Below are 12,328 nucleotides of genomic sequence, written 5' to 3'. Positions count from 1 at the left end.
GCCATGTTAATGTTTGCATGTGGAATACATAAACCTCAGTGTTACACAACAACCCTTTGCGGGGAGACTCTATAATAATGCGACAGTTATTCTAACCAATAGCTGCTTTCCTCCCATAGTATTCTTGAACAAGTGCAGTGAGCAAGTAAGCAAGCACTACGATATTTCTCATTCCTCATGCACATGCACATGGCCTTGTGGTCTTGGGAGGTCAACCGAGTCTGGAGAGCGAGCGACCTCGGTTTCAGCGAGGTGGATGGAGTTCTTGATAGACCAATCCCAGATTTTGTCAAAGTTCCTGCATCGATGACGGGTGTTGAAGTTAGGTAAAGGGGTCGTCTCTCCTTGAACCCAGTACCATGAGATCATCGTCGTGTCAGCACGGCACATAATATTCTGCCTTATCATTTCGATGCAGTGATCTGGACCGTAACGATATTCCATAAGCAATAGTGCTTCGAGGCAGAAATAATATTCACCGATATGCGCACGAACTACTCTTGGGGTGGTTTGGAACACAGGTTCTTGAATGGACCCATAATACTCCCACCAAGAGGCTTGGCGAAGGAAGTTCTACACTAATGTGAGCCAAGAATGAGCATATTGTCGGTGCAGTATAGCTTACCACGCAATGCAATTGGTGGATGGCTTCCATAAAACCAATGTACTGTCCACCAATTTTTTCCGGATACCTGGCTTTCCAAGGCAATTCTGCCTCGCTTGTACCTCCTTTGAGTATCTCTTCGCGGGTCATTTGAGTTACTGGGTTTTACGGAGGTGAACGATTTATAATTAGCATAGCGAGACAATAACGCACAATTATTAGCTATCCCATTCCAAGCGGCATCAATTTCTGGCGAAGGTGGACCACGATAGATAGAAGGAAAGTCAAGGGATCCGTTAAACCTTATAAATACGGGCTCGACAGCAACATTTGCTGGAGCTACGATGGGTTATAAACTGTACTCTTCGATGCGATCTTTCCACTTACAGTATATATTAGGTGTGTCGTTGATCAGCTGAGTCGAAGGCGTACGCATCCATAACGCAAAAGAGAGAATCGATGTGCAAATAAGTACGCCATGGGACAACCACAGGCGAAGGGTATGTGACTTGAGACGAGATTCTTCACCGAACCTTTTTGCTAGTTTGTCGTCGTCGTCGACAGTATCTATAGGAGAGTACTGCGAGAAATATTTGATCATGACCTTTGGGTGAGGTAGCTCCGTTTATTACTGCCAGTGAATACGAGGGAGAGGGGGCAGAGCTGGGGTTGGGGTTTAAGTTTAGCCTTTAAATCCGTGTGGGATGAGGGCTATCGAAAATATGCTGCACATGGTCATCTCATACGTAGCGTACATTGTATGGATGTGGATGAATCATGATGCATGAATCACGCGCACGGCCCGGGGTGGCTTGGCACTTCATAACCAGCTATGCCTCAACACACGTGGTTGATGCCAGCAGAGAGAGTACCAGATAGCGTCAGAGTTGACGCGTCTATTTGATACAAACGCTTCCTTTCGATTCGGAAGTGGCTGCGTACTGCCGAAGTGGCGGCTATTCAAAACGTTACGCTCCCCGAAGTTATCGTATAGTTGATGTAACGCTAGACGCCAACTGAGACAATTGTCTGCAAGCCGAAGGAATGATGAACCGTTTTGTTCGAGAATGTAAAGATTTTATAATCATGAAACTGAATTTGATGATCAAGGCCGTCACAGAAATCACGAAGAAGTTCTTGATGTGTAAGCAATCGTTCCTAGGATGTCCTGGTGTCAAGCTGCTGACTGAAAGTGTCCATGCAGAGGTCTTCTTCCATCAATAATCGCCGCCAACTTTGTCACCCTTTTCCGCCTCGTTCACTCGTAGTTCAGTACATGAATGTGTGTTGCCGTGGTGATTTTCTTTCGTAATAGGACAAGAGGGAACGAGCGGACGGACTCGGGCAATTGGACTTCGAGTACTACTTATGCAGAATCATCCGATGGTAGTTAGATCTGCCAAATCGTGCCCATAAGCATACGTAGGATATAAGAGCTGGTTGTCACCTACAGTGTTCCCCCATCCTTAGATATCATCCTATTCACTCCTCAGGATCCCATATCACCTCGTACAGAAGATGCGTTTCTCCCCTGTCGCCGTTGTTGTTGCTTTGACAACATCTATGTTTGTCGGTGCATGTTTGAGCAAGGGCAATTATGCATAATAGACGAGGCTTGCTGCGATAACCTGGTTTGTGACTATGGTGGCGTAAGTATGAACAGGTCGCTGTGCAACCAGGATTTAACCATATGACTCACCTGCACCCCTTAGGATGGAGAATTGATTTGCATGCTGCCACCCTAGCCGGTTGAAAATTGAGCTGGCAGCCCGAGCGGCATGTTGCGACAGTGTGTCTTTGTTATCACGGCTGATGCCATGGTACAATACCCAGTTCGGAGTCAACCAGTACAGTTGTTTTTTTTGGGACTGCTCGAGTACTCACATGAACGTTTGAATTTGGAAAACCTTGCCCTTGAAATCGAGAAAATTTTCAATAATTCCTAAGATTTTCAATGATTAATCTTAGCCAGCATAAGGATTTTCCCGGACGCGAGCCCGGGAAAATCCGATGAATAGACAAGGTAGCTAAGGACAAATAGCGGAGACCATAGATAAAGATAAAGAGCAACTCCAGGATGCGCGAACGTGCGCGCGTTCGTGCGTGAAAAGAAGCCATGGGCTGGGTGACAACGTAAGGGTGGGTGACGAGAAAAATATGCTAATGCAATGACGGGCAAGTGAGAAGAGGTCAACACGAGAATACTCCTTGAAGACATACCTAGTGCGATGACGGGCAAGTGAGAAGAGGCGAGGACCTCCTAATTGCCCACACGCACTAGGAAAACAAAATAAAAAACGAATCTCCGCCAGGACAGAGATTGCTCAGCATATGCGTCATGCCGAGAGCGCCCAGAGCGCGTGCCACAATGGCAAAGGGGTAGACCCCGGGTCAGCCCGCACATGGGAAAAACTCGAAAGTATCGACCAATTAGACTTGTGTAAAGACTCGATTAAACTCGACTAATTGGTCTCACTTAGCCTCGCGGAAGCGCAGGCTGCGAGGATTAGCCAGCATAAGGATTTTCCCGGACGCGAGCCCGGGAAAATCCGATGAATAGACAAGGTAGCTAAGGACAAATAGCGGAGACCATAGATAAAGATAAAGAGCAACTCCAGGATGCGCGAACGTGCGCGCGTTCGTGCGTGAAAAGAAGCCGTAATGTGTGTGTATGGGAGGGAGGGAGGGCAATAAGTATTGATGAGGGTAAAGATAGAAAATAAGACAAAACATATCTTTTAATGGACGAGCGCGAATGGATCACGCCCATCATGTGCGGACCGGCCATTAAATATGAGTGCGTGTAGAAGGGTTGGATTTTTACGGATGTACGAGCGAAAAGAGTCAGAACACCAACGCCCAATAGCTTGCACTTCCATTGCGGGGACTCCTGCTGCCGCCAGAGAAGTGGCACCTCCAGCACGCATGGAATGACCTGCGATTGTAGGAGGGCAAAATTTTCGTAGGCGAGTTAAAAACCACGCCCGTGTAGGCACGGTCCCATTGGACCGAAGCCAAAGTGTGGAGTGAAAAGGAAACATTGTGTCACGCGACGCAAGGTATTCCTTGAAGAAAGTATGTGGATCGGGATGAACGTGTGAGCGTTGAATGACGATAGTCGCACCCTCAAACTGAGGATCGACTTTGTGTGTTTGCAGTACAAACGAATGATGTGTCAACGTGACGCACACCGATGTGCGCAAAGTCAGCTTTTGACGGAGTTGTAGATGCCGAGCATCAGGCCAAACGAGTTCTCCCAGGCGTAAGAGGCCATGAAACCCATCAAGTAGGAGGGTCAGGAAGAGCTTGTCATCATGAGATGGGTGATTGTAACTATCAACCACCCGAGCAAGATCAGTTCGCGTTAAGGGTAGCTTACGCTTAACTGGGGTCCCATAGCGACGCTTCGCTCCACGCAAGGTTCTCGCTACTAAGCGAGACTTGCGAACCTCTCGTACAGACGGATAGAACTCTTCCAATTGGCTACAGATTCCAGAGAGGTAATTGTCGACAGATCGAGGATTAATGTGCGCTGCCATGAAGGTGACGAAGTAAGAGAAAGTGTCGGCGGTAGGTTCAATGGCGAAATGATGCAACTCGCAGAAAGCGAGGTAAGAGTTAAGGGCCGAAGAATAGGTATGATTAGTAGAACGATCAAGGGACAACCCTAAATTGATGGAACGCTCGTGTACAAGTCGTTCCAGAGACCAAGCTTCCCGTGAAGGTTGCTTGGCCCGTCGTAATGATGGGATCATTTTTTGACCTCCCCCAGCGCATTCCGAGGGGGTTCAAAGGGTAGAATTTGAAGGCGAGGAACGCAAGACAAAGCTTCCCTAGCCTTGTTGCGGGATAGATGATCTGCGACGACATTGTTGTCTCCAGCAATGTGAAATACACGGAAGTCGACCTCTGTGGCAAGAATGAGGTCGACAACGAACATAAGGAGCTGATTATAGCCAGTGCTCCCTGAGAGGGAGCTAAAAATGCTAACAGTGTCGAGACTATCAGTGAAGACAGCCAAACGATGACCCGGTGGGAGTCGTGAGAGCGCATCGTGGATTGCTGAAGCAACGCATAATGCTTCAAAAAAGAAAATATCTTTTACTGGTGTGCGATCTGGAAGATTAGATTGAAATCCTAGATGTAAAGAGGGATACCAGAACCCCATGCCGACTCCTGATGCGTCACAATATACACGCAGAACGTCTGGAGCGTTCACTATTTGACTAAGGTTCCAGGAAACGGATTTGAGGAAGTATACCCCATTTGAACGTTCAAGATGCTCTGCCGCCCAGAGTATCTCGAGTACAATTCGACGGTTGAGCCATACGAGTGCTTTTGACTGCGTCTTTCCCTTCATCTTTTGATAGAGCGCCGCAAGTCCAGGTCGCAGCATAGGAGCCACGTTGAGAGCCCAATTGAGTGATCCGGCGACATGTTCACACTCCCGTAGGGTTCGTCGATGGCGATGTCGCGCAAAAACTCTTAACTCGTCAATGAGCTTCCTTTTAGCCTCCTCACGAAGCGTGATGCGCATAAGTTGAGCATCGACGTCAAAACCGATGACTGGCAGAGGTGATCCGAAGACTTGCTTCCGCTCCTCATGAGGAATCCCGAGTTCATCCCAGAGAAGGAGAAGCTTGACCATGTTCCGAGGCAAAAACTTTTAATACTTGACATAGAAGAGTTGATCGTGTTCCTCGGCATATGAAAATGAGTCGTCAACATAGATATAGGCAAGAATGAAGCGGGCGAAGGTAGCCAACCAGATGACGAGGGACATGAAAGCGTGAAATATACGTTGGGAGGCACGTCCTCCAAAAACGTTTGCCCTGTCAATGTGTCGACGTCCTTCGAACGAAACAACTTGTTTGATTTGCCATAGTGGATGCATAGGCATGTGCCGGTATGCCTCAGAAACGTCTGCCTTCCAAATGACTATTGGGCCGTCTCCTTCATGTTGCCTGTACTGACGTAGTGCGTTCCCCAAGTGTTGAACATTATCCAAGGTTACTCCGGCAATATCGGCTTTAGCAATCATAGAATTGAGAGAGAAAGAACCAGCGCTGTGGTTGGTTACCAGTCTATACTTTCCTCCTTCCTTTGGTACGGCATGTATGGGCATGGTGTACATTCCAGGCAGTAAGATTGGACCAAAGTCCGCAGAGTATCGTCCCACTCGTACTTCTTTCGCAATCTGATCATGAAGAAACTCCCGCTCTAGAGAGACTGCGGGCACAGGAGTGGCTTCTTCCCATGTAGTTGGATACTCGCCATAGTGAGTGTCAGCCCAAGGCCAGAAACCTTGGCGAAGACCTGTGCAAACAGAAAGATAAAAGTCCGGGTTAGGATGACCCGCCTTTTCTAACATAGACTGAAAAACATCGACTTTGATGGGAGTGTCAACTCGAAAAAGATCCGGACGAGCGTGAATAGTGCTAATGGCTTCGACATTGAGGAATTCAGATGCAGGGGGATTGGGTAAGGCTTCTGCTGTTTCGGTCCAAAGCGCCGTTGGACTGATTACCGTCGTTCGTTTATCCCAAACGAAGTGACGTTGATACCGTTGGCCTCTTGCAATTGTTTCATTTACCTCTTTTGTCCGATGGGCACTCTCCCCGCTTATGATTCCCCCTGCAGCTTCCTCGGTCGCATACATGGAAGTAGAGACACTCCCTGGCCTCTTTCTCGCACTCTCCTCGGTTCCACTTATGACAGGGTTCACCTCTTCCACCTCTGGTTTGGCTCTTTCCTCCAGCAGAATCTCTGACCGTTTTGGTTCCTGAGTCATGTGAGCTTTGCATCGCGACCATTCCGAAGGCTGAAAGGTGACTGGACTTAAGCCCATCGAACCTGGTGAAGTCATCAAGACGGAGGAATTTTTGTTGCTCGACAAGGAGTCGAACGGCTCGGTCGAAATCGAGGACTCGCTCATGGACTGTGTAAAAGTGATTCCCGAAGATGTCAGACATGTACTCTCGATATTCCCTAACTTCCTCTTCTCGCCACGGCATGATGAAGGTGAGTGCGCGGGTCCATATGTCAGTGGCGATTCCCCAATCTCCGGCTGATTTAACCTTGTGGCTGACGGTAGGTTGGGAGAGCGAAAGCTCAAATCCCTTCCCAAGCGACTGGGTTTGTTTTGAGTCGATTGCTGTGGAATATCGTCCGGTGAACACTTTGTCGAGGTCAACAGCTCTTCCCTCAAGCAGCAAGGTCCATTGCGAAGTGGGAAGTTTTGGGCATCCAGGGGTAGTTGTAACTTTGGTCCGGTAATACTTGGGATCGTCAGACCATTCTTCGTAGCATCGCAGGGCCATCTCAATTCCCTGCGAGCGTGAGAGGAAGCGAAATCGAGAAGGATCAATCCATGGACAGAATTGAAGTTCATCGTCGGTAAGTTTCCGACGCTTTCCGCGTATGATTCTACTACTTCCTCCAGACTCTGATTCCTGTTCATCAACTTCGGTTTCTTTGCTACGTGCTCTTCCCCTCCTAAATGCTCTTCTAAACATCTCCTCTTCCGGTTCTCGCGACCCGCCACGTTTATCCGTACGTGTCGGTCTTGGACTTCCTCGAAAACTTTCTGATTCTTCCTCGGACCTGATGGAATCGAGGACTTCAAGATAATGTGCGAATCCGCTATCAAAGGATGGGTCTCCTTCACGTGTGGCTTCAGCAAGTACTTGTTGGATGCCCAGCACGGCTTTGGCTTTTGAGATTTTGTCCTTTCTGAAATCGAGGACAACTTTGAGACATCGTTCAACGACTTCGGGATTGAAGGAGGTGCTATGACTTTCCGCGGATTCTCTTTGGGGCGAAGACCGAGTTCGAGAGGAAGATTGTTCATAATCCGACATATATGAGCTTGTAGAAGCGATGTTTATTAAATCTTGACGAGAAAAATATGCTAATGCAATGACGGGCAAGTGAGAAGAGGTCAACACGAGAATACTCCTTGAAGACATACCTAGTGCGATGACGGGCAAGTGAGAAGAGGCGAGGACCTCCTAATTGCCCACACGCACTAGGAAAACAAAATAAAAAACGAATCTCCGCCAGGACAGAGATTGCTCAGCATATGCGTCATGCCGAGAGCGCCCAGAGCGCGTGCCACAATGGCAAAGGGGTAGACCCCGGGTCAGCCCGCACATGGGAAAAACTCGAAAGTATCGACCAATTAGACTTGTGTAAAGACTCGATTAAACTCGATCTTTTGCTGTTTTATTTGCCTAAGAGGAATTTGTCCCCGACTCCCACGTTAGTGGAGGAGGGCTTTGTCGAACGACGAACACTTGGACAGAATCTGAACTTTATTATCATCTGCTGAGTGCTCTACACTTTTCGGCAAAGCGACGGCAGTTCTACATCTGTTTTTTTTTTCGTTTTCACCGCGATAAGGAATTTCCTGAAGCAATTGAATAGGTTGATCCTTGGCTCATTCAATGTCGTCTTCAGCCTGGTCCTTTAATTGTGAGACACTACAGACTTCAAAGCACGTCGATATATATCCTGAACTTGAAGTACGATGACACGTTGCAGTGCATGTCATTTTGAGAACGAGCAGGCCGGAATCAGGAGTCGGGGACTGGTGCGCAAGCACCGTTACGATAATGACAATGTCACTTGCAGCGGGGTGCGAAACCGATCATTGGGATTAACAAACATCATGGGGTGGTCCGAGGTCGACCAGTCACATCTCAGCTTCCTGCGAGACGCTACTTCTTGTTCGGAAATCACACAACTCATTCCATGTCCCTGACTCTTCATAACGCTAAATTTGAAGTCCTCAGGCTCTCCCACACTTTTAAGTTTTGAGTAACAGCTGATGAGTCGGTGCAAAACTCCAAAGCCACCTTGGCTGCTCCTGGCTTCGGAAGCGCCTCAGTTACCATTTTCTTCAAACCCGACGTCATTCCCCTTCTTGACAAGCTTTCGCCAACCACTAAAGCTATCTGGGCTGTAAATACCATGGGCCATACCGGTCATCGAAGGAGGAAACCGCATCCTCCGCGGTGACAACACCGACTGGCTCGGCATTCGTGAATCCATTCGCTCTCGTGCGCTATCTATTGGTGCGCTTGCTGCCGCCCTCGTCATCGGCGCAGGACGAACCGCCAGAGCCGCCATCATTGCGCTTTAGTCCCTGGGGGTTCAACCCACCTACCCGCTCAACCGGACTATAAGCAAGGGGCAGGTGCTCATCGAAGCATTCCTCGACATCCCCATCAAGCTGATCGAGGTGCTTGATGCTTGGCCTGCTGAAGGACCTGCACCAACTGTCATCGTATCCACCGTTCCAGCGACCGTAACAAATACTAATAGTACTAGCCCGGGATCTGTACTTCTTCCGTTGGCGTTGTTTGACGCGACTGTGAACGGCGTGGTTGTGGACATGGCGTGCAAACCTGCAGAAACGCTTCTTAAGCTCGCGAAGAGTGCAGCTCCCAAGTGGGCGAGCGTCATGAAGGTCGAGGTGCTCTTGGAGCATGGTCATGCACAATTTGAAACTTGGACGGGACGCAGATGGGCTTGAGGGATGTCGTGTCGAAGAGTGTGCCTAGGTGGATCTGTGTTTGTTAAGAGGTTTTTTGGTGTATTCCGTACGATCTAGATGCAATTTATCAGCATGCGGTTTGTTTCAAAGTTTCGAATTCTCTGCTACATAGGAAGCAGGGCATTCCTCAATCGTTCGATCTTAATCCAGGGTAGAACAGTCCTGCACCGTACCTCCTCTCGTCTTTTATTCTCTGTTGAGTGTCTGATATGATGCACTTCATGATGAAGAAGGAACCTGTCCTCTTTCTACATGTTCTTGCTAGGGGAGACTAAATAAATTTACATTTCTATCCTATTGAGGTGTTTTGTAGATACCCTCACCCCGATTCATCGCACTCCTTGCCTGTACAAAAGGTACCATGAGTAAATGAGTAAATAGCAGATAAGTTACCCCACCTCCAGGGACGTCGTCGTCGGAGTAAGCGAGGTGTGTCGCAAGTTCCCTGCGCTTCTTGCCTGTACAAAAGGTACCATGAGTAAATGAGTAAATAGCAAATAAGTTACCCCACCTCCAGTGCTTGGGACGTCGTCGTCGTCGTAAGCGATGTGTGACTCAAGTTCCTTGCGCTTCTTGCTCTCTACTAGGAGATCACGTCCAAAGTTCGTGTCAAGCGTGTTTCCCTCGACTGAGTGGTGCATTGTGGCATATGAGTGAATATAATACTGCTGATGATCATGAACACTCACAGGAACGTTTCGAGATGGCTCCAGGCGTGGGTGACGCTGTAGCAAGAATGACGAAAGATATAAGCGCGCTTAGGAGCACAGAAAGTTGCATGGTCAGGGATGTATGAGAGTGATGATTCACACTGAAAATCTGAGGGAATCTTTTATACATTCTCGCAGGGCCGCTCCATTTTAGCCTCCTCCACAAAAGATCGTACACATATCCAGACCGTGGCCAGCTATAGCAGACCTTGGCGAGGAGCTGTCGGGTGTAGTACCGCCACGATACAGCCAACATGGGAATTTAGACCAAGACCCAGTGATCGATGAACAGAATAGAGAAAACAGCCATGACGAGCAATCACTCTAACCACTAAAACACTGCCGCGTTGTCCATGTAATGACAAGTTCTGTGGCGTTCAGCATGATGATCATGCTGAAAAAACCACGAGGGGAAAAACCACGAGGGGATAAGGCTAACCTCGTAAGTACACGGAACGTCCAAATGGATTGCTCAGTTCGGACTGATGCGAATGAGTCCGCCACAGAAACTTCATCGTCATTAGCAAGTAACGTTTGGTAGTTTGTGAGTAGCCGCCACGTCGTAGCTGGGTCATGCATGAATAGAAATTCAAACATAGTGTCATGATTGCCAGCATCTCTTGCAGTCATCAAGTTTCGCCAATCTACAATGGAAGGATGAATCGCGATGGCCAAGGTTAGGTACTTAGGCTTAAGTCTCTATACCGTGTTGTCGAAGCGTCACTGGTGGACGTGTCACATTTGCCAAGGGTCCGACTACAAGGAGGATACTTGGAATGCGTCAGTGAATGATGTTTGAGATTCCTCGGAGCACCAGCATCAGCTACGTAAGATGTAAGAGCTAGTTCGGTAACCCAAGGTAAAGTAAATTTGCCAACTTCAAGGATGATGTAAGGCCGGCACAGTAGGTGCCGATAGCTGAGTTTCAACCTTATGATATCAATATTAGTAGGACTTGTTATCCATCGCGCTCATTGCTTTAGGGATAGATTATGGATACCATTGACCCCTTGCTCCAACAACTCGCTCAAGCCCAGGCTGTTCAGCCGCCAGCTGCAGGCCGTCGGCAGAATCATATGCGAATCCTACGTCACATTGCACTACTCGTCAGTGTCCTTCTGACTGCTACGCACTCATTGCTTCAGGACTCTGTACCTGAGGCATACCACACATCGGCCCTCTCAGGTGAAGAATGGGTCATGGAACTCATCACTGGTCACCCGGATCGTATGCGATGCGAACTTGGCATGCATGCAGATGTCTTTCACGCGCTCATAGCCGAACTTCGTGTTTTGGGTTATGCTAGCTCACGCCACGTTTCGCTCGAAGAGCAACTTGCCATCTTTCTATATACGTGCGTTACAGGGCTAACGATCCGTCATGTCGGGGAGCGTTTTCAACGGTCAAACGACACCATCTCAAAGTAAGTTTGTTTTTAATGTTATTTATGATGAGCTCACAAATAATTCCAGGTATTTCCGGAAGATCTTGTTTATCTTTGCGTCCCCCCCGTTCTACACAACATACGTATGTTCTCCCAACGACACCGATGACATCTCCAGCAACATCCGTAACAATCCAAAATTCTGGCCTTACTTCAAGGACGCTATCGGTGCGATCGACGGCAGCCACATCCATGCTCGCCCCTCATCATCTGATCGCCCCTCGTATCGTAATCGCAAAGGTTTTATTTCTCAAAACTGTCTATTCGCCTGCACCTTCAACCTCAAATTCTCCTACGCTCTCACTGGCTGGGAGGGATCCGCCACAGACGCACGCCTCTATGACGAGGCTCGTTCAGGCAGTTTGTATATCCCTCCCGGCAAATATTTCTTAGCGGATGCGGGATTCCCTTTGTGTGACGAGCTCTTAGTCCCCTACCGCAGTGTCCGTTATCATTTGGCTGAATGGGGACGTGCTAATCTTAGGTATGTTTTATTTATTTTATATTTTAGGTTTTTTAATAACTATTCTATGTTTGCAGACCAACAACCAAAGAAGAGCTCTTCAATCTGCGACACTCATCCGCTCGAAATGTGATTGAGCGGATCTTTGGCGTGTTAAAACGCCGTTTTCGTATTCTGTTGCTCTCACCTGAATATCCTATGACCATCCAGGCACGTATACCTGCTGCGCTATGCGCGATTCACAATTTCATATCGACTCACAACCCTGACGACAACGTGCTCCCGGACGACGACAATGAACACTTCGATTACGACAACCCGGAGCACCAAGGGATCCCCGATGATGAGGAGGAGTTTGACGGAGCGGGAGGCATGAAGGAAGTGCGCAATCGTATTGCGCGCTGCATGTGGGAAGATTATCAGACTGTTTTGCAGCAGCGGGGCCTGCTAGATGACTCCTTTGAAGATTCTGACAATGATATGTAGCACTGTAGCACGACTCTCATGTATCCGCCGCCATCAAAGCACAAGATGTTTGCATTACCATGCT

General features: G+C 48.3%; 3 protein-coding genes across 3 annotated transcripts; all 3 read right to left on the bottom strand.

Annotated features, from left to right (window-relative positions):
- Positions 1 to 168: 168 nt before the first annotated feature.
- F5891DRAFT_950382 (uncharacterized protein) lies at positions 169 to 929 on the bottom strand (the record flags this gene model as incomplete). Its single annotated transcript, XM_041374956.1, has 4 exons — positions 169 to 422; positions 480 to 573; positions 626 to 762; positions 818 to 929. Coding segments are annotated over 4 exons (597 nt in total), but the record flags the coding sequence as incomplete, so codon positions are not given.
- A 5,260-nt stretch (positions 930 to 6,189) lies between these two features.
- F5891DRAFT_950391 (uncharacterized protein) lies at positions 6,190 to 6,924 on the bottom strand (the record flags this gene model as incomplete). Its single annotated transcript, XM_041374960.1, has 1 exon — positions 6,190 to 6,924. One exon carries the CDS (start codon positions 6,922 to 6,924, stop codon positions 6,190 to 6,192), a length of 735 nt encoding a protein of 244 aa, XP_041227077.1.
- A 2,512-nt stretch (positions 6,925 to 9,436) lies between these two features.
- Positions 9,437 to 10,263, bottom strand: F5891DRAFT_243233 (uncharacterized protein). The gene is made up of 4 exons (XM_041371043.1): positions 9,851 to 10,263; positions 9,673 to 9,789; positions 9,560 to 9,619; positions 9,437 to 9,506 (listed from the first exon to the last, which is right to left on the bottom strand). The coding sequence occupies exons 1-4, from the start codon at positions 10,125 to 10,127 to the stop codon at positions 9,481 to 9,483; spliced, it is 480 nt and encodes a 159-aa protein (XP_041227076.1). The 5' UTR covers positions 10,128 to 10,263; the 3' UTR covers positions 9,437 to 9,480.
- Positions 10,264 to 12,328: the final 2,065 nt, after the last annotated feature.

The sequence above is a fragment of the Suillus fuscotomentosus genome (assembly GCF_016647785.1).
Source record: "Suillus fuscotomentosus strain FC203 chromosome Unknown F5891scaffold_21, whole genome shotgun sequence".
Classification (NCBI taxonomy): domain Eukaryota; kingdom Fungi; phylum Basidiomycota; class Agaricomycetes; order Boletales; family Suillaceae; genus Suillus; species Suillus fuscotomentosus.
This window is presented reverse-complemented; position numbering and strand designations above follow the sequence as displayed.